Here is a 27,884-nt window from a genome sequence, read left to right on the forward strand (position 1 = left end):
TGTTGGTGTTGTTTAATTACGCCCAGTTATAACCCATTGTAATATTATTTATCAATCGAATTCTGAATATCAATATCAAGCACGACATCACATTCTACCATAAAAGGGTAAGTTAGTGATTGACCTCGTTTTCAATATCCCGCAACTCCTGTGCTTACGCTGGATTAGGAAAGACGATGAACTTATAAACAGAAGTAAGAATATTAGTAAATTAGATCGTGCGCTTAGTAACCAACTCTAGATTAGTAACGCCATTTTAAAGGTAAGGAAGTTTCTAATGCGGAAAGCTAGTGTGTGTATGATTCGTGTACATAACCATTGAATGAAAGGAAAGAGAAACTTATGTGTTCTCGTCCATCACCGTGTTTACTGCAGTAATCGATTCACAGTCAATACGTCCCAATTCACTTTCGTCCCAACACATTCGTCCCACAAGTCGATTCGTCACAATTCACATTCGTCCCACGAGTCGATTCGTCCCAATTCACATTCGTCCCATTTCACATTCGTCCCGATTCACATTCGTCCATTTTTTAAATTTTTAGTCAGCATTACGATCTTGAACAGGGTCAATTTCTATGCCAACTGCTACTGACACGCTAACTAATAACTCCACGTTGCGTGAACGGTGTATTTGTATTTATTAACTAATAACTCTACGTTGCGTGAACGGTGTATTTGTATTTATCAGGCCCGTAGCCAGCACTTTTGAATAGGGGGTTCGAAAACAACTATAAATGATATATTTGATGTGAATTTTATAATATTCAAAAAGTGTGTTTGAGCTCTGTTACATACATTTTTATATTCTTTGGTTTACTTTGTGTTACGTTGGTAAGTTATTCCACATAAGATTTTTGAACTATTTTACCATTTTAGAGAAGGGGTCCTAGGCCATTCCCCACCCACAGACAAACACACCCACACCCTTGATCCATTACGGCAAAATGTCGTACACAAAAAAGACAAGACTGTACGTATCTTAGCATTATTGTCTAAGCATTTTAAGGTAGAATGCTACTCACGAGCTTTTTCGCTCTTCACAGATGTTAGCGCACATAAAAGTGACACAATTTCATGTCGAAATCTGTCTACCATTATTCATTTTAGTATTAGTCAATTATGTAATTTTATTTCTGTACAGGGCCTCACCACATCGTACAAAATGTAATGGGTAGAAAAGTGCATAGCACGTTTTAAAAACAATACAACATCCATGTAAACATATGGTACTAAGTTAAGCTGGATTCATATTTATCTCGGCGCTTGAAAACTTTTAAAAGATACAGAGCTAGTTGATATATGGTGTGGCAGTTTGTGTAGCGACGAAGTAAGGCCAGACTGTCAGTATTTGCATAATTGCATAAAATTATTGACAAAAGATCAGCCCTTAAATCATTATAAAATGAACATATAAAAACAAAGTGAATTTCATTTTCTATCATGCTAAATTCAAACGTATCACTGCAAAAACTAAAAATTTATTGATCTATGTATTTTTGTGTGTCTGCCTAATTCAACATTATGTTTATGGCCAAAACAGCGAAAACTTGTCGATATAAATTTTAGTCCATAATTGCTTGCCAATAAATCTCCCAGGTTATAATATTACATTGATTTTTTCAAAAGTACACAGCCTGGATGATTGTGAAATTGAGGCATGCCATTCTTGCTGACAACATTTTTTTATTCTTTGAGTAAATATCCCTAAGAAATTTGCAGTATCTCCAACTTGTTTTTCAAACCAGACAATGCCGAAACCATATTTGAACAGGAAATTTTTATGTAGGTTTCCCAAGTAAGTCTGCCGGTCTTGTCTAATCGTTTAAGCATGATATAACATTTTTTGGGGTTCCAGCTATTTAGTCCTCGTTCGGACGTAGTCCGAAAACGGGGACTTATGTTTTGCCCTGTGTGCGTCCGTCCGTCCGTGCGTCCGTGATCACCTGTATCTCGAACATGCATGGACCGATTAAGTTCAAACTTCACTCATACATCACACATTATATGGGACATATGCACATGCATTTTTTTCATGATTTGATTAACGATAGCCGAATAGCGGCCATTTTAAGGCCGAAAATGCATCAAAATCGCACATTTTCACCATTCCGGACCCGGATCTCAGTTATGCATGGACGGATTTTGTTCAAATTTGGTACATACATTAAACATAATAGGACCTTGATGCACGTCATTTTTTTTTTGGGATCGGGTTCGAAATGGCCGACTGGCGGCCATTTTGTTTTAAAGAATTCAGTTCTGGATCCGTATCCAAGACATGTCTGGATTGATCAAGTTCAAACTTCACACACACATGGTACATCATGTCACAAATAGAGATGTGCATTTGTTTCATGATCTGCTTAACAATAGTGGAATGATGGCCATTTTAAGGCCGAAAATGCATCAAAATCACGTATTTTCACAATTCCAGAACCGGATCTCAGTCATGCATGCATGGATGGATTTTGTTCAGATTTAGCACAATGTGTTGTACATATGCAGGTGCATTTCGGTCATGATCTGCTTTGAATGTATATGTCACTCAAATATGAACGGAACGGAGACATGTCATTGACAATGACTTGTTATTATTTAATTTTAACCAATATAAGATACAACGCTTGAAATAACCACAGCACAATGGCAGCCTTCCACATTCGTCCAACATCGCTACATTGTTTGTACAACTATTAATGCTAAGTAGATATCTGCAAAATGTTGTCTGTACCCTCTCGATTTCCGAATTTTGGTACCCCCATATCGCTACCGTAAGAAATAGCTGGCACAATGATTGCATCAAACAAATTAAATGCACTAACCAATGGCATACTACCAAGTTTCTTGCAGTACGTAAATTTGTTGGTTTACTGTAAATCTGTTTTTAGAGGGCGGTAAAATAATATGCATATAGTAGCAGTTTAGCAGCGGTCTCAATAAACTTCAATGACTACATCTCCTTTTTATGAACCCACTAAAAATATAGAAAATTTTCTAAGACATCAAAAAAAAACGTGTAAAAAATATGTTTGAAAAATATGATTTATCGCATAGTTTCAGTGCTGAAGCAACACAGTGGGATAAATTGTTGGCTGCAAGGAGCTCTTTGACCTATACAACTCGTGATGATAAATCTTCGTTATTTTTTTAATGATGTTTTCAACCCTTAGCTGTACAATAACACAGGCTACACGTACTAATACAATAAGTTGACTACATTTGGCTGATACACATAGAACAAAACAGTATATATGCCATCACTAACTTGAAGAATGCAAAACTAATGAACCAATATGAAAGGACAGTGTCGTGTTGTCATGTCAATCCCGTTCGAACCCCACACTTTACTAACTGAGCGAACACTAGCACAAGACAAACGGCCCTATTCGGAACCACTACATCCTTCAGAGAGTGACTACCATTACATTATTGTTTCAATGTTGTTTTAATATTTAACATCAGCTGCTTGAACGCGATCTTCATTACACCATCGCGGAATCACCGAATAAAAGCTTGCCCATTTATAACAACCTGTTTTGATTGGCAGCTGTTGAACTGAGACGGCGTAACTTCACGGTTGACATTTGAAGCTCGTTGTCACCTAAATGCTCATTACTATGCAATTTCGACCGAGTCTGATAGTTACCTCACTGAGTCAAGTGATTTAAACGATGATAATTATTTTAATTAATACTGTTTGTTTTATTCTTTTCTAATCTACGATCATAAATCTATTCACTTCCAAAATTTAGGGGGTTCGACCGAACCCCCCGAACCCCCCAAACTACGGGCCTGTTTATTAACTAATAACTTGTACGTTGAATGTCCGGTGTATTTGTATTTATTAACTAATAACTCTACGTTGCACGTAAGGTGTATTTGTATTTATTGACTAATAACTTGTACGGTGTATTTGTATTTATTAACTAATAACTCAGTGTTGTAGGTAAGGTGTATTTGTATATAACGTTGGCAAAAACAAAATGGCGCAACGAACAATTACGCATGCCAGTGCATGACGTGTACGTGAACAGATCGTTGTTTGGATGTGTTTGCGCTTATTTGGCGAGTTAGTAGTGGGCTAACCTTAAATCTGACGAATCGACTTGTGGGACGAATCGACTTTGGGACGAATCAACTTGTGGGACGAATCGACTTTGGGACGAATCAACTTGTGGGACGAATCGACTTTGGGACGAATTAACTTGTGGGACGAATCGACTTTGGGACAAATCAACTTGTGGGACGAATCGACTTTGGGACGAATCAACTTGTGGGACGAATCGACTTTGGGACGAATTAACTTGTGGGACGAATCGACTTGGGACGAATCAACTTGTGGGACGAATCGACTTGGGACGAGTCAACTTGTGGGACGAATTGACCGCCCCCCTAGTAATCAGCGCATGCTTACATAAATGAAAAAGATGTGTCCGTTGCCAAAATAAGTCACATTTTAATGATCCAGTATAGAAAAATGCAATTTTTAGTCTGTGTGTGCTTCTATCAGAGATGTTATTCTAATGCCTGCCAGGCCCTGCCACGCACCTTTTGATCCGATTAACCTACAACTGGCTTACACCTGGATCATATAGTCTGATGGTAAGGTGTGCAGATGTTGACGACCGAGAGTTTCCACTCACCGACTCAGTGATAATGATTCAACTGTTGAATCTTTACGACTGCTCATCACCCAGTTACCAACTGTAATCTTTGTCTTGTGATATGCCCAGTCGCCGACTATCAATAAGTGACCAATATTTGTTTATATTTATCACATGTTCTCTAATCTGATTGTTGAAAAACATAGCGAAACGATTTTGTTGTTGGTGGAAGATGATTGATTATGCAATTATAGAAAGGTATCTCAAAGTACTCATCTGAATATACTTGATATCATTAATGTGTTCTCAATATCAGGCCTAATTCAGGTTAGGTACGTGACCGTTTGAAATCATGAACATTTGCTGAAATAAAACATTTGCAAGCAATCTCCAAAACCAAATGTGGAACCTATATTCAATTTACAGATAGAAGGCAGATAAACATGGACGAAACTTTATGTGCATATAACAATAAAGTGCCAGTCATGAATGAATCATATGCATTCATAGCGTGCTGAGGTATAAGCATTCTGACTGAAAAATTGGGTCGCAGAATAATCATAACAGAATTGGCAAGTGTGCACCCACCAATGCATAACACAGATCAAAGATTTCACTAGGTTCTACAGTGACAGTAGAAAATAGAAGATCAAAATGTGACATTTTTCTATGGGTTGCAAGTTTTAAAATGCAAAGTAGCTGACTGAACAAGCCGAGTCAACAGTTATTTAGCCGACAACTGCCTCTTAATGAAAGTCCTTCAGAAACAAAGATGCTTAGAATTCCTAGTGAGTAGGATGAACAAATCTGTTGTACATCTGTATTATGGTGATTGGGTTGGTTCTGTGTCCATAATAGCAGTACTGTATTTTTTCTATTAGTAGTGCATACACGATTGTAAGGTATGTCTGTCATCATAAGTCATAGTTTAATGATCCAGGATAAATAAATTCTAATTAGTTTACATGTGCTTTTATTCTGCTAGAGCATAATTTGTAATTTATTTAATTGACAAAAGCTATGTCATTATAGTACAAGCCTCGAAATTAACATCGTCCCGACGGCCCGAGGCACTAAAAATTTAGGCCGGGACCACTAGAAATTCACTTTGGGACCTTTTTGGGGACGATAGAAAAATAACCAACATCGTAATATAAACCCATCATACGTTTGTCAGGCGTGTGACCCAGCTGTCGGCTCCCAAAAAGCCCCCGAATTTGATCTGTGATTGTGCAATTACAGTGGCCTGTATTCAAGAGTATGTTTATTTTGACTAGCGTGAATGGGTAAGCTTCGTTTCGACAATGAGCTGTTATCACTGTAAACAATCTCAAATGCTCAGTTTATCTCTTGAAAACAACTTTTTTGATTCAAAAAAATAATCATGCCGTTTTTCCATCAAAATCCAAGCCAAAAGATCATACTACAACATCGGCAAATCTCTTTCGCGTTGTGTTCAATAACATTAACACATTTAAATGAGCTATGGTAATTTGAACACGTTGACATCATCCAGCATTTTGATTGGTTAATTAGCGAATCCTTCTATAAATTCGACCCCTCTATTGATTGGTCCACTTAATTTTGTCTCCAAAAAAATTTTTGTTTTTCCTCTTTTAGTTCGTCCACTCACAGGAAAGGGGCATTCAAATTGCTATCATCCCAGCAAATGTTTCTCGCAATGAATAACAATAAAACAAGTTTACTATGTTTGTCTTCCAGTGCATTATTCTCTCACTTCACCCCTCTTTTACCCACAAAGAAACAATGAAGTCTTCCAGACGTAGCGTTGACAGTGTGAGCTTTGATAAACCCAAGTGCGTCTTTGTGGAGGTCAAACTGGTGTCATATGCTAATCACTTTCACTGTTGCGTGCAGCGAGATTTATGATTGCCGGCAATTTAGACAAAAACTAAATTAATGTAAATGAACTAGTAACCACAATTTTCCTACCACTGGGCCTATAATAATTTGATAGCGGCACACTAACATCTTGTAAAACAATCATGTAACGTAATCAATCATTCAGCTTGTCGTCCGGCGAAAGGCATTTATTGTTTACTACCAATATGCTAATGAAGAAATAAGTGGATACGTTTATTTTAAACATGCTAATGAGGAAACGCATTTGAACTGAGACAGTGCGTCTTTGGAAGTCAAACTTGTGTTGTCTGCCTCTATAACTCGACAACTCATATACCTTTGATAATTCGACCACTCAAAAAAAAAAAAAATTCTGTTTTTCTTCTAATAAATCGGCTACTCTCAAAAATAATTATTTTTTCATGGTCGAATTGATAGAAGGATTACGGGGTATTAGGTCAACTCTGCAAGAGAAAGAATATGGCGGATACTTGACAACATCAAGCGTTTATATGTGACCGGAATCATTTACACTGGGTGACATTGTAATGAAATTTTAGGCGGTCTACTTTTTAATACAGCTATCAAATTTTAGATTAGCTTCTGCAATAGTTTATTTCGTCTTGGGTGGCCCAACTGCCAGCGTTTTTTCGGACGGGCGAATTTCTGGCAGAATCCGGTATTACTGGTAGTGTATGATTTCTTCATGAATCTGGTTATCCTACAACAAGGCCACTTTGGTCCAAACATTGTAGGTTGTGAACAAGTAGTTTCAAACTTTCAGAGATCTGTGTCATTTTGTTATGTAAAATAATAAATCAGACAAGATACATTTGAATCTGTGTTGATTTTGAGTTTATTGTAACTGACGATTAGTTTATACAAAAATACTGTACTTTGATTCAACTTTATCGTTGTTGTAATACATACTTCCTATAACCTGGTTGGGACCTTCCATCCCCACATTGGGACCATTGGAATTTATATTTGGGAACACTTCTGGGACAATAGGGATAAAAGTTAATTTCGAGGCCTGATAGTATAATTCTCTATTTAGATGTAAATACTGCCACAACTTATATAATGGCTGCAAGTACAAGATTTGACATTTCCTGGTCTCCAATCAATCCCGATAAATTCTTAACATTTGGAGTTGATATCAGTTTGTACAGAGTTGAGAATATAACTGAAGATAAAGTCAGCAAATCACAAGGACAGGCTATTTCTGATGGGAAGTGTGCCAACTTAATAGCAGTCAACAATGATCACCAGTATAACATGAAGGTAAGAAATTCAATAGTGTAACCATGCATTTATATACTAGTATCAACCTAGCTGGGCTTTCACAAAGCATAAAATAGGCTTAGCCATGGTGGTTAATTATTTTTCGCCGCCTCTTCCCAACTTTGTTGGACACTACGCAAGCAAGGAGAATATGCCTTTATTAAAAAAGTGTTGGTCTAAGTTATCAGAGATTATTGCTACGTTTACACGGCAGCATTCTATCAGAGCCAAGCTATTGCTCCTCCCACTGATTAACAGGAGATTATCTCCAATGCGTTTATATGGTAGTATTAAAACAGCATGATTGAAAACGGTTTTGATGTCGTTCTTGTGTTGTTGTTTCTTCACATGGCACGATGCATGTCAAAGCGACAGAAAATGTCAATGCAGAATTATGAATATACTGTTCTTGAGAAACAGGTACGCTCCAAAAAGACAAGCAAGGATACAGCTAATGATTATTGCTCAATGCCACTGTCGAAGAGTTCTTATTTTTGCAATCATGGGTACTACTGTTAGTTCATCTACAGTTGTCCGCACAGTATATACGCAATATACGCATAGTAGTCATTGGTGGAACAAGATAGTTTTGCGTATATGGAATAATTTTGGCCCGATTCTTGGGACCCAATGCATTTACACGGTCAGAGCCATGTCGGGCCCAATCCTATCAGAGCTCCACGCAGTGGGTTTGTTGGAGGCGATTTGGCTCAAGTCGAATGTGCATACATGGCCATTTTTGCTGGCTCGAGCCGTAGGGCTCCAATAAAATGCTGTCTAGTAAACAATGAGATTCTAATTAATCTCTATATGCTTTGTTTACTTTTTCTTCAGACACTAACTTGGTTAGTTTCTAACTGCATCTTATACATTTCATAATGGAAATTGTTTTCTCAGGATTCTTCTTGTCTGGATGAACACCCAATCAAACAAGGATATACTCAAACAAACTAGATTATTCTACTCACAGTTACTGATTGGACTGACTCTCTACTCGTGTACATATATTTTGTAACACAGTTACTGATTGGACCAACTCTACTTATGTAGTTTGTAACACAGTTCCTGATTGGACATACTCCCTAATCATGTACTTTGTAACACAGTATCTGATTGGACTGACTCTCTACTCATGTACATATATTTTGTAACACAGTTACTGATTGGACCAACCTTACTTATGTAGTTTGTAACACAGTTCCTGATTGGACATACTCTCTAATCATGTACTTTGTAACACAGTATCTGATTGGACTGACTTTCTACTCATGTACATGTAGTTTGTAACACAGTTCCTGATTGGACATACTCTCTAATCATGTACTTTGTAACACAGTATCTGATTGGACTGACTCTCTACTCATGTACATATATTTTGTAACACAGTTACTGATTGGACCAACTCTACTTATGTAATTTGTAATACAGTTCCTGATTGGACATACTCTCTAATCATGTACTTTGTAACACAGTATCTGATTGGACTGACTCTCTACTCATGTACATATATTTTGTAACACAGTTACTGATTGGACCAACTCTACTTATGTAGTTTGTAACACAGTTCCTGATTGGACATACTCTCTAATCATGTACTTTGTAACACAGTATCTGAATGGACTGACTCTCTACTCATGTACATATATTTTGTAACACAGTTACTGATTGGACCAACTCTACTTATGTAATTTGTAATACAGTTCCTGATTGGACATACTCTCTAATCATGTACTTTGTAACACAGTATCTGATTGGACTAACTTTCTACTCATGTACATATATTTTGCAACACAGTTACTGATTGGACCAACTCTACTTATGTAGTTTGTAACACAGTTCCTGATTGGACATACTCTCTAATCAGGTACTTTGTAACACAGTATCTGATTGGACTGACTTTCTACTCATGTACATATATTTTGTAACACAGTTACTGATTGGACCAACTCTACTTATGTAGTTTGTAACACAGTTACTGATTGGACCAACTCTACTTATGTAGTTTGTAATACAGTTCCTGATTGGACATACTCTCTAATCATGTACTTTGTAACACAGTATCTGATTGGACTGACTCTCTACTCATGTACATATATTTTGTAACACAGTTACTGATTGGACCAACTCTACTTATGTAATTTGTAATACAGTTCCTGATTGGACTGACTCTCTACTCATGTACTTTGTAACACAGTATCTGATTGGACTGACTCTCTACTCATGTACATGTAGTTTGTAACACAGTTACTGATTGGACCAACTCTACTTATGTAATTTGTAATACAGTTCCTGATTGGACATACTCTCTAATCATGTACTTTGTAACACAGTATCTGATTGGACTGACTCTCTACTCATGTACATATATTTTGTAACACAGTTACTGATTGGACCAACTCTACTTATGTAATTTGTAATACAGTTCCTGATTGGACATACTCTCTAATCATGTACTTTGTAACACAGTATCTGATTGGACTTTCTACTCATGTACATGTAGTTTGTAACACAGTTACTGATTGGACCAACTCTACTTATGTAATTTGTAACACAGTTCCTGATTGGACATACTCTCTAATCATGTACTTTGTAACACAGTATCTGATTGGACTGACTTTCTACTCATGTACATGTAGTTTGTAACACAGTTACTGATTGGACCAACTCTACTTATGTAGTTTGTAATATAGTTCCTGATTGGACATACTCTCTAATCATGTACTTTGTAACACAGTATCTGATTGGACTGACTTTCTACTCATGTACATGTAGTTTGTAACACAGTTCCTGATTGGACAGACTCTACGTACGTACTTTGTTACACAATTACTGATTGGACTGACTCTACCTTTTATTAACAAATTTCATAACATTGTTTGTTTTCTCACTACAGTGTGTGTCATGGTATCCTAAACCTGAACCTGATAACTTACTAGCTATTGGTCTAAACCATGGAAAGGTTATTCTGACAAGCTTTGGCCAAGAAAGTGATCCACAGGGCTTGATTGGTAAAGTGTTTGTACCAAAACATGCTAGAACATGCCATACTTTATCTTGGAATCCAATTGATTCAAACTTTGTGAGTACTAACCTTTGATAAGTGAAACAACAGATATTGCATTTTTCATGGTTTTGATGTTTGTACTTCAAGAGGATATGCAGAAATATGAAATATGAAATTTGTGGCTGGTTCATGTGAATTTTTAGTGTGGGGAGGGTGAGTAGATTGCTACTTCTCTCACTTCATTATCATCCATTCATGTATAAATACGAATTACTGTTTTCTTGGTTGTTTTCACAGTTAGCAGCAGCTTTTGGAGAGAAGTCCAGATATGATCCATCTATATTGATATGGGATATCAATGCAAAACCAGGTAAGAACTAGTCGATTTGAAATCCTGGGTCCAGGATGGACCATTTATCATGTGTCTGGTCTGTGCCATTTGAAATCTTGTGTCTGGATTAGGTCATAAATCCTGGGAGTGATCCAGGCCATTTAAATGCCTGGGTCTGGTCTGTATCTTTTAAAATCCTGAGTAAAGGCTAAGCCAATATAAATCTTTTGGGGAGACAGGTAGCCTGAAAAGATGATAAAACATGTTTTTGACAACAGTAGCACCAAATTTAGATGTATGATTCCTTGACCCGAATCTCCATCATCACAAAAAAAGTGATCTTTCTTATCTTAATTCTGTCTACTTTTTTTTTTTATACTTGTCAGCTGTTGAATTGAGCTCTACTCCAGAAAGAACAAGAACGTTTCCTACCAATATTGATAGTTCATCGTCAGTTACTAAACCAGTTGCTGAGTTTGGTAAGATAACTATTGACTGATATTCTATTGATCAGACTGAATTTTCCAAGTTAATGTGTTGATACAACATAACATGTTTTACAACAAATACTGTCTACTGTATTTACTCCATCAGAAGAACATCTTCAATAGAATTGCACATGAACCAAATATTGTGTGTATTATATGCTGGATCTTTGGAATATTTTAACTACTGTAAAATACTTTATTTTAGCTGGAATTAATTTTCGATAAAAAGACATTTTGGGTGCTTTTACAAGTTTAATGTAAAATATAAGAAAAAAGGTATATTCGCTGGATTTTATTTTCACTGAATCATTCTTTCAGTGAAAATAACGAAAATTAATTCCAAGCGAAAATAAAGAATTTTACAGTATATACTTCTGTCATTTATGTAAGCACATGTCCTACTAGTAAAACAAATACATAGATTCTATAGAAGAATCTGTTTTCCACAAGTATTACGTAGCTTTAACTAATAACTCTGAGGTGTCTCACCGCGAAAACATCTTGTGGCATTTTGAGCCTGCCTCATTCATAGACTTCAGCCCATCTTCCACTGAAGGCACTGTAACTTCAGAACACTATCAATATCAAGAAGTCAAAAATATAACTTTTTACGAAAAAAATATTCACCAAAATTAAAGCATTGAAGATATCATCACGAAATGAATAAATCTGAGAGAGGTCCACATGAGTACCTATATATGTAATATCAAAGCAATCGGACTTGTGGTTTTTAACAAGAAGTAGAAAATATCACTTTTTACCAAAAATATTCATCAAAATTAGAGAATTGAAGATATCATCATGAAATTAACAAATACGAGAGAGGTCTACCTGTAGTATCTATATATATGATATCAAAACATGCAGACTTGCAGTTTTCAACAAGAAGTCAAAAATATCACTTTTTACCAAATATGTTTTTATTTGACAGGTGCATCTGAGACTACCATGTCATTAGCGTGGTCATATCATGAACAACAGACCTTGATAGCGGGAATGAATAATAAACATTTGAGGCTCTATGACTTAAGAGGTAAAACCTGATGGTTTATATTTCTTTTATTTTATGTATCCCAGATTAGACACATTGTCACCCTTTCATGTTTACTGAAATTAAATTAATTCACATGTAATGTATATTGATAAAATTTCAAGACACTAACTATCGATGGGTACGGTGCAACTTACAGATACTTTTTATAATTTGCAAAATTATATTTATTCTGTTGGCATCAAATCTATCTATGTCAATGCATTGTAAGTGTGATGTCTGTAGTCAATCGCATTATCACAATTTCTAACATTTTCGTTCATGCTTTTATTGATGGCTATATTGTTAGCACTGCCAGATGTATACTTTGATATCTGTGTAGGGTGATATGCAATGAAATCTTGCAAGTTCTATGCTTAGAAAAGTTTGATTATGTGTACGAAAGTGAGGAAAAATATTGCTATATTCCAAAAAACAAAATACATATAAGACATGCTATGTAAATAAGCAGGAACACAAGCAAAAAATATTTTGATGAACACTAAACAATTCCCTGACAGACTTACTGAATTGCATAGTATTTGTAGAATGGTACATGTGGGCCTGTCTTGCAATTTTCTGTTTATCTTGTATTTCATCTGGTTCGTATTGTGATCACTTATTATTCCAGTTGCATACCCTTATAAATCCTTTTACTTGATTATTAACTGTTTATATCTTGCAGACAGTACTCGTCCAGTTAAAGCCACCGTCACTAAAGCGGTGTATGGTATAACACCCGATCCACATACGAATAATAGACTGGCATCATACTGCGATGGTCAAGTCTCTATCTGGGATCTTAGAAACTTTGATAAACCAATATCCTTGTATTGTGTGCACTAATGGCTATCACGAATGATATTTTGTAGAAGTTTCTTTCAAAGTGAGAATTTCTGATAAAGGGAAATGAGAAAAAATCTTAAATAATTGTCAAACACTGGAGAGTTTAGGTCAGCAATTTAACACCATGCTGGTAGTCAGCATTTTGTTTTGTGTGATAATTTGTTTCTTCTCCGGGGGATATTATCAGTTAAATGGGAAGTCTGGGCAAACAATACAATGCTCCCAGATGAAGGTGCTCCACAAATGCAGGAGAATGCAATTTACAGTTAGTTTATATCAATTTTCATTCTCTAGATATTTAACTTTTCAATAAAGTATTACTAGTATGTACTGGGGTAGTCCGCCACCTTGATTCTCTAGCGAAGGACTATGGGTAAAGTGTGACATCATATCCACTGTTGTGAAAAATTGAGACCAATATTTCAAAAAAATAATAGTTTAAAATCTTGTAATCCAATGACTTGTTATTTTCTACAATATAATGGTGTAACCATATTCTAGATAGTATGTCCTTAACGGATTCTTACATTATTACTCTGTCAAGTGAAAAACATAATAACACATGTATTAGTAAACTATCATGGTGTCCAACTAGATTGGGATTGCTTGCCGTCTTACCCAAAGACAACCCCATTATCAAATTGTATGACATACAACATGCAACATTCAGTAAGTATACATCAATAATTTTATACTGACTTTGTGCATTGTTTTTGGTGTCAACTATTCTTGTAGGTTCAAAAAACGTAAAGCAATTTTCTTCCACTGAAATTTTCAGATTTTGATCTGTTTTATTTTGAGGAAATGTACGTGTTTATAGATAATCATTGATATTATTAGGTTATCCGAAGAATAGTGCATAATATGCATAAAATTATCAACTGGCACGTAGTGGAGGTTGCTGCAATCCTGTACAGCCTGTGTACATACTTTGCAGTATCCTTGTGATGATCTTATTATTATACATCTTTTCTCTGTTTGTAGTAATAATTTGATAAAAGATAAAAATGACACAGCGATTCTTTGTCGAATGTAAACAAAGGATCAATAATCTAGAACATGTTCAATGCTGGTGACGTAGTTCACCCCCCATATAAGGAAAAATTTCAATGATGAAATGAGTAATATGCACTTATCGGTATAATTACAGGTGGTGATGACGTAGAACCGACTATTATAGAAAGAACTGTACAACGTAAGTAAACATAGAAATTGACGATGAATATTTATCTCTAGTTATTGGTACACATTCATTTTTTTTAAGAAGTAAAACAGTTAGTTTTGAAACCCATTAACAGTGAGCAGATTTCTGTTGAAGATATATTGCTAGAAAACTTTGATTTATTGAATTGTCTGGGGATTACTGCGAATCACATTGTGTGAATAATTTGGTGACAAATGTACTGTGAATAGAAGAAATAACGTAAACACGATGCTTGCTTGGTAAATGTATCACGTGTGATTGCAGTACTTGTACTAACAACAAACTGCTTCATAAACCCTTTTGAGTTCTAAGGTCAACTTTTGTCAACTTTCAGCAAAGAAACTTTTACATTTACGCTCAAAGTTAAATTATGTTCATTTGGTCTATAATTAAAAAGCAATTATAGAGTAGAAAATTGAAATGAGAAAAATGTATCACCAAAATTTGGGCAGAAGGAAAATATGGTGTTCAAAGGGTGGTACAATCGCAACAACACATCTGACCCACACACATGTACATAGCTATGTGTAGTGTGCCCTCTTATGTCAAACACATGCAGACCTTTTAAATAGAGATTCAGTGATCACCAAACCTTTAAATAAAGTCAGTTACAAGTGTGTACTTCTTTGTTCCTGATCTTTATTGCTTCATTACAGCCTATGGTAATCACTCAGTGTCATCCTTTGCATGGCATCCAACGCATGAAAACAGAATGCTGACAATTACACCAGGTGCTACTATAAAAGACATTACAGTATTTGAAAGAATTGCGTTGGTAAGTGGTATTCTTAAATTATTTCTGCTGGTGTTGCCAAGGCTACAATTGGGGGCGGGGGAGGGGGCATCTTTTGCTTGCACTCCTGAGAATGAGGAGGATTCTGTATAAGAGAATATGTCTGTCTGTGATGCCTTTGTTATCCCTGTCGTTTTTTTTGTGGTCACAGTAAACTCGGAAATAAGTGTACAAATAAGTTTGTAGAAAAGCATCCCAGGGCTGACAATGAAAACATAATTGTGATTTTTTGCAATATTTTCATAAAATGTGAATTAAAGAAAGTGTTCGGATTTGAATTTATTTCTCTTCTTTTGATTAGTTGGGTGAAAGAATGAAAATAAATAAATCAGAATATTTGTTGTGACATTGCAACAATTGAGTATTGATGTATTACCCACAATGCACTAAATCAGTTCATTTCCTGTCAAATAAAACTGCATGTTTTCTGTTATAGGCTTGGTCCCCCCACACTAGTGTAACATGGTCATGTGGTAAGAAGTTATTACACATTTCTTCCATATCTGATGATTTAGAAAACGACATCTCCGCTAAGATGAAGTGCCGTGCGTCCCACGGATACGGCTTACATGCAGATATATTGGCTAACCTTGAAAATGTCAATGGTGATAAAAAATTAACGTCGCTATGGACATGGCTACATGATATCCTTTAATATATTTACAGTAGTGGTGTTTAAGGAACTAGTAACAATGTGTAAAATAAAAGTGGTAGAAATTTGCAATATTTTTCTGAGTGGAAGATTCCATCAATTTAATAACAAAGGGTTAATAAAAATACAGGGTATTCAAACTTTGTTTGCATAGAAACAGTTACTTTGACAATGATTTTCCCATTTTCCCATTGGATTAATTCAGCCATTTTGAATTTAAAATTGGTCCAAACATATACAAATGAGATTTCAAAAAAAAATATAATTTTTTCCTCAAATAGCCAGCTGCATGGAATAAAGATTCCTGAAATTCCTGCGTCAAAAGTGTGTAGTCCATTCTAAACCCAACAACCTGTTCATTGACCTAAAAGTTTGGTGCAAAAACATTCAAATTTTTGGTATAAAATCACTGACACTGTTGTAGATTCAGTTACAATCCTTAGGCAATTCACACAGGTTACGAATTTGAAAGAAGATAGTAAAGTCAAACTTTCAGGAAAAACTGCTATGAAGCTGCCAGGTGTGAAGTCGATTGTGAAAGGTGAAACAAACAGTAGTGGTGTTTGTATCCGTAGCAATCAGACATTGGTAGAATGGGATGGTCTGGATTGGACTTTGGAATCTACGATGTATACGAGTGAAGCAAGGTAGGTGAACAGACATAAGAAATGAAACTATCACTAGATATTGTATACAGAGTGGTTTATATATACACAGTGGTTTCAGAGAAAATAAGTACATGGTAACATTTTATTATAATAACAATTAAATTAAAACTTACCAAATACATAATTGCAACACTGTCAGGTTAGAAATATTTTTACCGGTCTCTTTAGACATGTTCAGTTTTTTGTGATTCTATGTTTTCTATTCTTACAATTAACTTTTTGCAAATCATCAAGATGTGGCGCAATCGACCAGTGAAAAGAGTAGGTACCATAAAATGCATTTTTCATTCATCTTTTAATTTATGAAATTATCTGTGATGAGTAAACAAGTCTATTTTCATGTTTCAGGACACGTATCCTGCATCTTTGTGGTTGGAGGTTTGATAGAAATGACAAGTCAATTATGGAATTTCTTGCAGAGTATGTAAGCCTTTTATCCCTACCCTCACACGCCTATGCGCAAACACATGCATGCACATAATCATGAAAAAAATCAATGCCAACAGATAGATGGCAAGTACACTGTAATTGAACGATCTTTTGTGAATTGTCAAAAAATGTGATTACAGCAATGAAATACTTACATGAAATACATGATGTATAATGGAGTTGTAAAGTTTGTATGTCAGAGACATGGCTGCGGAACTGGGAATGTATCCAGTATCATGGGTATGAGGAGTTTCTTATAGCCCGCCTCTGGTACATCTAATAACCGGGTGGTGTAATGCTTGCCTTTGCAATATGTGCAATGTGGAGTTCTGTCACCAGTTTGTGTTCTACCAAAAGGAGGGTGTGCGTAACGAGCATCAGGTTGCGAAGCTACCATAGGAGGGATTACAATGACGGCCTGAATCTGGCTTCTCACGACAGCGCTTTGTCTGATTAAAGTAGTTGTTAACGTTTGTATTGTAGTGAAAGACCCTGACAGTAGGTACCCAAAGACAGTCGGTATAGCGTTATGTTCGCCCCTAACTATGCGCTGTGTGTAACAAAATCCCAATAGTAATCGGCGCCGATCAGAATATTGCGTTGTCACTTGCGAGGATAGAATCCAAGAAGCTTTTGAATCTGCTCTGAAAAAAATATGGTAGCCGTCATGGCGCCAGTCAGCCATTTTAAATCCGACCTGAAAAATAAAATGACGTGCATCAAGGTCCCATAATTTTTTAAGTATTTACCAATTTTAAACCAAATCCATTTATGCACAACCAAGATCCGGTTCTAGAATGGCAGAAATGCTTGCCAGTCGGCCATTTTTAATTTGATCTGAAAAATGACATGCATCAAGGTCCCAGGTCTACCTCATATTCAGAAATTGCTCTTTCTCAATTGTATCTGTTTGATCTGTGTTGATTTCAGACTGGAAGAGGATGGTGAATATGAAAGAGCGGCTGCAGTCTCGTTGTTTAACCTCAAATTGAAACAAACAATACAAACATTGAATCGAGGAAAAAGTGAGTTTGAGTTTGTATCAATAACAATGACATAACACTACCAATGTAGTGCTTATTAAACTAAACTCCTCTGGCTGCTCACAATCATTGCTTGATTCCATCTAGGTGTGTGCAGTTTGGAATTAAAACAAAAATAAAGACAAGGGATACACTCGAACATGTGATTTATGACCATTTTGTATTCTGTATCTCTAATATTTAAATACATACTAAAAATAATGTTTTTTTGGTCAATTATTTTTTAAGGTGGTGCTGATTTAAATCTGACAGTTGTTGCTATGGCGCTGTCTGGCTACACTGACGACAAGAATACTCTGTGGCGAGAGATGTGTAGTGCACTATGTAAAGAACTAAAAAATCCATACTTACGAGCAATGTTTTCATTCCTCATAAGTGACAGTGACAATTATGACTCAGTATTGGTGAGTTTTCATATCAATAGATATTCATCATCATGTTTATTATATTGGTTTCTACGATTTATAGAATCCTTGTGTGTGATCTACAATCATGGCCAGTCTTGAAGATGTGTGTGATATACAAGTTATCACCAGTGTTTGTGTTTCCTTATTTACTGCCTTGCCTTATTGTAGGCATTCTAATTTCATTTAGCTTTATAGGAATTACTACACCCTACTAACACACACACACACAACAAACAATGCAGCACCTTTGGTGTACATATGTACATAACAAGAATTCCAATTTAGTATGTGCAAATTCTCATTACACTTGTGACATCTATATGTGTGCTCGTGCTTTTGTTACAAAATCAGAAACTTTGCTTATCAGATATCAATGTACTAGAAGTTTTTCTCACGATGTAAATGCTCGTCTAGTTTTTGACCAATCAATAAATGTTCCCAATTCTCTCATAGATTCACATTTGTTACTTCCCTTGTTAGTTGCTGTTTGGGTGCCGTCCGAAAACAAAGACTTATAGATTGACCCCAGTCTGTGTCTCCATCCTGCCATAACCAGGCATATCTCACCAATGCTTGAACTTATACATACATCAGACATTATATTGGGCAAGCATTTGTTTTAAGCATTAATTTTGTTTCATGATCTAATTCAAGGTGGCCAAATGGCAGCCATTTTAAGGTCAAAAATGTATCAAAACCACATGGTAGTTTCACATGTGGTTTCACAGAGCCATGACTAATTCACAGATGCGTGGACCAATCAAGTTTATACATCAAGTCATATATATATATATATATATATATATATATATATATCTCACACATTTATAAAACAAACAGGGACTATGTCATTGACAATGACTTGTCTTTAATGTAACTATGAAATGAACAAATTTGAATATGCAATCATAGTAAATTGCGTTTTTCTTTTCAGAGTGAATCTGGTATGAAAGTTGAAGACAGGGTAGCCATTGCTTGTCTGTACTTATCTGACATGCATCTTGCTAATTATATCGAGAAGTTAACAACAGAGATGATTAATTCTGGAAATTTGGAAGGAATTTTGTTGACTGGTCTGACCAGAGATGGAATCGATCTAATGGAGAAGTATGTGGATATGGTGAGTTGAATGGAGGCTGTAACCATAGCAACTGTGTCTGATGTTCTGTCACAGTAATGACATGGGCCATATGTTTTCAGATGCAAATTATTTCAATATTTGTTTTACAGTTAGAAAAATGCTTTTCTATTAAATTTGTGGAGTAAAAAATGATAAAAATATTTGAATAAAGGTGGACAGCATCATTACTGTCAGCACCATATTGTTTCAGACACCAAAGCAGCAATATTGACAGCTTGCTGACTTGCTATGCTCTGCTTGTCTTGAGACCATTGCATGATGGCGTTAGTGGCGTCTAACCAACCTCAAGGGATGATTGCAAACTAATACTGAGGGACACGTAGTATATCATTAGAGGATGAAAACCTTGCAATTTATTTCATTTGATTGTATAAACTTCTGTATAACAAATGGAAAATGTATCCAACAGTATTAAACAAAACAAATTTTTCAACATGGCTCTAAATTCACTGAGGCACACCCGCTCACTGCCTCTGAGGAACGCAAATGAGCAGCTACCCCAGATTTAAACCTGGTTAGTCCCCGTTCGGACGCAGTCCGAAAACGGGGACTTATGTTTTGCCCTGTGTGCGTCCGTCCGTCCGTGCATCCGTGCGTCCGTGATCACCTGTATCTCGAACATGCATGGACCGATTAAGTTCAAACTTCACTCATACATCACACATTATATGGGACATATGCACATGCATTTTTTTCATGATCCGATTAACGATAGCCGAATAGCGGCCATTTTAAGGCCGAAAATGCATCAAAATCGCACATTTTCACCATTCCGGACCCGGATCTCAGTTATGCATGGACGGATTTTGTTCAAATTTGGTACATACATTAAACATAATAGGACCTTGATGCACGTCATTTTTTTTTTTTTGGATCGGGTTCAAAATGGCCGACTGGCAGCCATTTTGTTTTAAAGAATTCAGTTCTGGATCCGTATCTGAGACATGCTTGGATTGATCGAGTTCAAACTTCACACACACAAGGTACATCATGTCACAAATATGTATGTGCATTTGTTTCATGATCTCATTAACGATAGCCAAATGGCGGCCGCTTTAAGGCCGAAAATGCATTGAAATCGCACATTTTCACCATTCCGGACCCGGATCTCAGTTATGCATGGACGGATTTCATTCAAATTTGGTACATACATTAAACATAATAGGACCTTGATGCACGTCATTTTTTTTTCGGATCAAGTTCGAAATAGCCGACTGGCGGCCATTTTGTTTTAAAGAATTCAGTTCTGGATCCGTATCCGAGACATGTCTGGATTGATCAAGTTCAAACTTCACACACACAAGGTACATCATGTCACAAATATGTATGTGCATTTGTTTCATGATCTCATTAACGATAGCCAAATGGGGGCCGCTTTAAGGCCGAAAATGCATTGAGATCGCACATTTTCACCATTCCGGACCCGTATCTCAGTTATGCATGGATGGATTTTGTTCAAATTTGGTACATACATTAAACATAATAGGACCTTGATGCACGTCTTCTTTTTTTCGGATCAAGTTCGAAATGGCCGACTGGCGGCCATTTTGTTAAAGAATTCAGTTCAGGATCCGTATCCAAGACATGTCTGGATTGATCAAGTTCAAACTTCACACACACATGGTACATCATGTCACAAATAGATATGTGCATTTGTTTCATGATCTGCTTAACAATAGCGGAATGATGGCCATTTTAAGGCCGAAAATGCATCAAAATCACGTATTTTCACAATTCCAGAACCGGATCTCAGTCATGCATGGATGGATTTTGTTCAGATTTAGCACAATGTGTTGTACATTATGCAGGTGCATTTCGGTCATGATCTGCTTTGAATGTATATGTCACTCAAATATGAACGGAACGGGGACGTGTCATTGACAATGACTTGTTAAATATTGACCTAACCTTAAACTAATTTGACTTTGACCTTCAGACTGGAGATGTACAGACTGTCAGTTTGGTGATGTTACAAGCATTCCCCAGTGAAGTCCCTAAAGATAGCAGAGTTCAATACTGGATTGAAAGTTATAGAAGCTTATTGGATAGATGGCGTCTGTGGCATGAAAGGTACAAGTTTTCTTATTGGTTTTCGTCCTCTCACATTGAGCATTAGACTTATTATCCTTGCCACTTTTAATTTTAAATGCTTTTCAGATTAACTGACTTCTATCGACTGAGTTTGCATTTCGTGTCATTCTCACACATTCATGTGGCTAAAACAATTGCCTCACAAATCCTCGCATAAATCCCAGTCTCAATCGCTTGCAAATTAAAATAATGATAATATTTGGCTCTACTCACATGATTAATCATGATTGCCAGAACTGATGAATTGAAAATTGAAGAGGCCTTTTATTTTGATTTAGAGGAACCAAATATCATCATTGAGGTCAGTTGAAAGCAACCATTTTGAATTATAAACATAGGTTGTCACATTCACATCTAGTCTTTAGAAATTAAACACTGCCGGTAGTAAAATAAAATAAAATTGAAGTGGTAATTTGATTGTACTGAATATTATTGTGATTAATTAATCTTTTCACCACCTCTTTTCATCACAAATTCACAAAATAGTCTTGTTTATACAAATGTAGTCTCTACTTTTCGTCAGAAGACTGGGACAAAATTAGCATGAACTGAAAATTTACACAAATTTCATTGTTGGCTCCAAAATTGAAGAATACAAGAAAAAAGTGCAGAAAAATTTGGGCGAGAAAGTTTTTGTGGTGAAAAAGTTTTGTACAAAATTGATCTGTGTTATACAGTTAATATTTTTTCAGAATACTGTAGAATACTTTATTTTCGCCGAAGGGATTATTCCGTGAAAATAAAATCCAGCGAATATACTTTTTTTCCTATATTTCACATTAAACTCATGAAAAATCAGTGAAAATAAATTCCAAGCAAAACGCCCCAAAAGCCTTTTCAGCGAAAATTAATTCCAGCGAATATAAAGTATTTCACAGTATACATATTAAAATGTTGTTATTGACTGATATTTTTCAAGTGCACAGCCAACACTAAACTGAGTTGATGTCTGAACAATGTGTTGAACAGTGTTGGTTACTGCTCAAGTCAAGAGTACCGTAAAATCTGTATTAGAAGCCGCATCCCTTATAAAAGCCGCACCCATTCTTTTTGAATAATTGAGACCCAAAAATTCATCATTTCTCATATGTGTAGACGCTCTAATAGAAGCCGCATCCCCTCTGTTGCATTGTACCATTTTAATAGAAGCCGCGGCTTTTAATACAGATTTTACAGTAATTATCAAAGTAAAGCAGAAAAATGAACGTTTTATCCTTTGTTTATTCCAGAGCTACATTTGATGTCTGTCGTAGTCAGTGTGATCCAAGTAGTCGACCATCTCAACAGGTTTTCATCAGTTGTAATTTCTGTGGTAAATCTATCGCGAGTAACATGTTGACCGGCAGTTCTCGGTCACGTGTTATGACAAGTTTTGGCGGAGGAATAGCTAACAAATCAAAGGTGATTGACTTTATCAAAGATTTCAGATATACCATACTCGTCCGAATACCATACTGAACTTGAATTTTGATTTGTGTTTTTTATACTTTTAGATCAGTAGTTGTCCTAGCTGTCGTAAACCACTGCCAAGGTGTGCGATATGTCTAATGAATATGGGAACTCCAGCAACACCTCCACCAACGAATACAACCAAAGAAGAAATTGAAGGTAAATGCTGAAACTGTGTATTCACTGCAGCAGATTTTCATGTATTAAGCAAAATATGAAACTTCTGATTGGCTTGCTTGAATACCATGACGTGTTGAACACATTTGAATATGTAAATGAGCTCAGTGGAAAAGTTCAGATAGAATTTTTATTTTTGAGTGTAATTTGACAAATGCTGTACATGTATGTAGAGTGGATATGCTAATTCTGTATTATAGTGTCAGTATATCTTCATCCTTTGGAGAAAATAATAGTGTAGTAGTAATCTTGTCTGCTGCTGCAAAGGTTAACAGGAAGTCTGTTTATTAGTAATAAATGAAGTATTTGGACTTTGGAAATGATCACAATAGCCATGAGTTGTTTGGATCGTAGTCATTCTCGAAATGATCACAATGGCCGTGAGTTTTTTGGATCGTAGTCATTGTAGAAAAAAACAAAAGGTTGAAAAGTTTTACTACAAATTCTTTGATAATTTAAAAAAAAAATGGATTTGATTTTCCATTTTCTTATACATGAATCAAACTTTTTTTTATTTATGAAAGATGACAAATGTTATTACTTAGTTTAATCTATTGTAAAAAAAAAATGAATCATAACCTAATGTTTTTAACAAGATGCAATATGAAAAGAAAATATTTAAAACATAATCAAATATCCTCCAATTTATTCATATTATTGTTATCTGTTGCTAAGGAGTATTTGGTTAGGATAAATTTTGTTGTTGCTTCTTGCCCTCTTATGAACCAACAACAGAGTTATATCATCTGCAATCTTATTTTAATGAAAATACCAATATCCAACTATCTTTCTCTTGTATTTTAGAATTAACTAGTGACACTAAGCGTAGTCAGTTCAATAACTGGTTTACTTGGTGTCAAACATGTCGGCATGGTGGACATGCCACACACATGACATCCTGGTTTAGGTAAGTATTAAACATATCAATCTGACCTACTTTAAATTTTGTAAAATATACAGAAATGAACACTCAATCAGGACTCCTGTGAATATGGTCGAGAAATCCTAGAAAATGATAGATGTACGTAAACAGGTGTAGTTAGTAATATTACGAAATTACCTTATTTACTAATTTCTCAGTGTTCATTATTTATCCTTGTAGGGGGAGGGGGGAGGGGGGGGGTCCTGATAGGTTTTACATTGACTACTGGAAGCCTCTACAGATGTCCAATATATATGTTGTAAAAAAAGCTTCAGCAGGTTTTGTGTCAATAACTAAAATTTATTTTATTTTATATTATGACCTAAAGTCATAAATTCATTATTGTTTTGAATTCTATTTCTGGTGGGTGAATGAGTAAAACTTGTGTACACGGTATATAGTGGCCAACGAAATTGTAAGATTTGCCATGACAGTAATTGACAAGTCATGTTTGATATGTGTGCTTGATGTTCAGATTTTCTGTATCTAGCATTGTACAAGTAGTAATTCAGAGAGCGTTCAATTGAAACAGCTCGATAACAAGCAGCCTGTTGGCTGAGATAGCTCCGCTGTTAGCATTGCACATTTTAATTTCCAGAATTCAAAAATATCACTTTTCACAAAAAATGACAAAAATATTCATCAATGACAGAATTAAAGATATCATTACAAAATGAACAAATCTGAGAGAGGTCCACATGTAGTACCTATATATGTAATATCAAAGCAATCGGACTTGCGGTTTTTAACAAGAAGTCGAAAATATCAGTTTTACCAAAAATTACAAAAATATTCACCAAAATTAGAGAATTAAAGACATCATTACAAAATGAACAAATGTTAGAGAGGTCCACATGTAGTATCTATATATGTAATATCAAAGCAATTGGACTTGCGGTTTTTAACAAGAAGTTGAAAATATCACTTTTTACCAAAAATGACAAAAATATTCACCAAAATTAGAGAATTGAAGACATCATTACAAAATGAACAAATCTGAGAGAGGTCCGCATGTAGTATCTATATATGTAATATCAAAGCAATTGGACTTGCAGTTTTTAACAAGAAGCTGAAAATATCACTTTTTACCAAAAATGACAAAAATATTCACCAAAATTAGAGAATTAAAGACATCATTACAAAATGAACAAATGTTAGAGAGGTCCACATGTAGTATCTATATATGTAATATCAAAGCAATTGGACTTGCGGTTTTTAACAAGAAGTTGAAAATATCACTTTTTACCAAAAATGACAAAAATATTCACCAAAATTAGAGAATTGAAGACATCATTACAAAATGAACAAATCTGAGAGAGGTCCGCATGTAGTATCTATATATGTAATATCAAAGCAATTGGACTTGCAGTTTTTAACAAGAAGCTGAAAATATCACTTTTTACCAAAAATGACAAAAATATTCACCAAAATTAGAGAATTGAAGATATCTTCATGAAATAAACAAATCTGAGAGAGGACTACCCCAGGTACATTAACACCAAGTATCAAAGCATTCAGGCTTGTAGTTTTCAAGAAGAAGTTGAAAAAGTAAAACATTGACACGGGCGCCGACGACGCACGCCGGACAATCACTCATATGATAAGCTCCGCTTGACAAAGTGGAGCTAAAAAAGACGCAGTCAACTCATGATTATTAGTGTAATGCACTTCTTAAATGTTTTTTAATGATAATAAATAAATTTGTCATTCAGAAAACCCATGCAACTCTGACTTGATGATTCTGTCGCAGATATATTTTGAATGTTGCGTTTAATATGTGACAAAAATGTACCCATACCTAACGGTGATTCTATTACCAAGTGATAAATTTTGCTATTCAGCAGGCTGTTAGCTCACCACCTGTCATTTTATTTGACAGGCTAAAGTTCTACATACCTGTCAAGTTTTAGTTGCAAATTTCCCGTTTTTATAAAATAGCCATGAATAATCGACTTCAAGTCTGTGGCTACAAACCAGCAACTATTATCTTGCATTTCAATGTAGATTTTAAACAGGCACATTTCATTTTCTGGCCTTGACCATGCTCGTCAGCGCTCTTAATGTGCATATTATCATTTCCTCCACAGGAAACACAGAGAATGTCCAGTTACAAGTTGTAATTGTAAATGTATGACGCTGGATGCTATTGGAACTGTGGAAACAGTCGTGGACTCGTAGTGGCATGGAAACAAACTTATCTTCATCACTTTTATCATATCATTGAAGCTTAATAACTATTTAAATTTTTCTGATTCACGTCTTCCATTCCTACATGACCTTTGGAGGTCACTCATCTTAATCAACTATTGTATTTTAAAGCGGTGCTTAATTTCAGATTCCACAGATATCTCATTACTGATGGTTTGATACTTTTTAATTATCAGCTTTGAGAACATTCATACTTTTTGGGGGGGAAAATTGTAGTCTTAAATATGTGCACAAGGAATATGTACAGTATTCACAATTCCATATTTGCTCTGATAGAAGCGCACATAAACGAAAAATTGCATATACTGGCTCATTAAAATGCGACGTGATCACTGACCTACCTCTGTCATTCACGCTAGTGCTACTGATAAAGCACACATGTTATACATAATGTCATACAGTGCGTTTATTGTGAATTGGGCTACTGGTTCACGACTCCTTTATATCAGTTGACAACAATTTACTTTCTCACAAATGTTTCACTTGCTTTGATATCTTTTGGGATCTATATCCAATCAAGACTTGAGGAAATGACGACTCCAGATGCCCGTCAACCAACAAATGTACTGTGAAAACTTACTGAATCAGTTTATGTGAGAGTTTGTAAACTTCTCCCTTGTTAAATCTCGCCCTGATTTCATTGGATGACAAATTTTACACATTATGTATTCCTTGGGTTTTTAATATAAGTAGATATGAAAAGTATTTTAATTTGTGTATGTATCGCTTCAAATCAATGCAAATAATTCATTCAACTCAATCATGAACACTATTATTTTATATTATTCAAGATAAATATTTTTTAAGCAAGGAATATTTAGTTACTCTTGATGAAAGGGTGCTATGTACTATACCAAAGATAAGGCCAAGGATGAATAAAATTAAAAAGTTTGCCTTTATTTAGAACAAAATATCGTCTCCTTCATGATTATATTTAGTTACGTATGGTATCAGATATTAACAAGTGCTAAGTGCAATGTCAAATGGTATCCCGGAGCTGAAGATTTATATGTTGCTAATAAAATTATGTATTTTTGCTGTCTTTGTACTTGATGTACACATGAAATGTGGCATATAGCAAATACTAAAAAACAGTTTATTTTTACGGTCATTTAATTTCACAAACTAGGCAGGGTAACGTTCTATTGAATGAATTTAGTTGATTTTACTTACTGGCAAAAATAGAGAAATTAAAAATCAACGAATAATTAATGTGTTTGCAGTATATGTACTGTACATTTTAATGT

At 35.4% G+C, this 27,884-nt stretch overlaps 1 protein-coding gene across 1 annotated transcript; it reads left to right on the top strand.

Moving 5' to 3' along the window:
• Positions 1-120: 120 nt before the first annotated feature.
• LOC100373079 (GATOR2 complex protein MIOS-B-like) lies at positions 121-27,548 on the top strand. The gene is made up of 21 exons (XM_085501346.1): positions 121-262; positions 7,528-7,754; positions 10,648-10,833; positions 11,056-11,128; positions 11,476-11,568; positions 12,509-12,610; positions 13,293-13,429; positions 13,981-14,122; positions 14,604-14,648; positions 15,314-15,432; positions 15,887-16,094; positions 16,557-16,749; positions 17,119-17,190; positions 18,130-18,224; positions 18,471-18,646; positions 19,584-19,769; positions 21,727-21,860; positions 23,111-23,282; positions 23,375-23,489; positions 24,312-24,414; positions 26,517-27,548. Exons 2-21 carry the CDS (start codon positions 7,554-7,556, stop codon positions 26,605-26,607), a joined length of 2,643 nt encoding a protein of 880 aa, XP_085357472.1. The 5' UTR covers positions 121-262; positions 7,528-7,553; the 3' UTR covers positions 26,608-27,548.
• Positions 27,549-27,884: the final 336 nt, after the last annotated feature.

Source organism: Saccoglossus kowalevskii, chromosome 7 (genome assembly GCF_978046115.1).
Source record: "Saccoglossus kowalevskii chromosome 7, keSacKowa6.1, whole genome shotgun sequence".
Lineage (NCBI taxonomy): Eukaryota > Metazoa > Hemichordata > Enteropneusta > Harrimaniidae > Saccoglossus > Saccoglossus kowalevskii.

Coding starts and splice junctions, on each gene's coding strand:
- LOC100373079 (XM_085501346.1), top strand. CDS start 7,554: ATGGCTGCAAGTACAAGATTTGACATTTCCTGGTCTCCAATCAATCCC. Junction 16,095..16,556: donor GCTATGGACATGGCTACATG/ATATCCTTTAAT, acceptor GGCAATTCACAC/AGGTTACGAATTTGAAAGAA. Junction 19,770..21,726: donor TGGAGAAGTATGTGGATATG/GTGAGTTGAATG, acceptor TTTGACCTTCAG/ACTGGAGATGTACAGACTGT.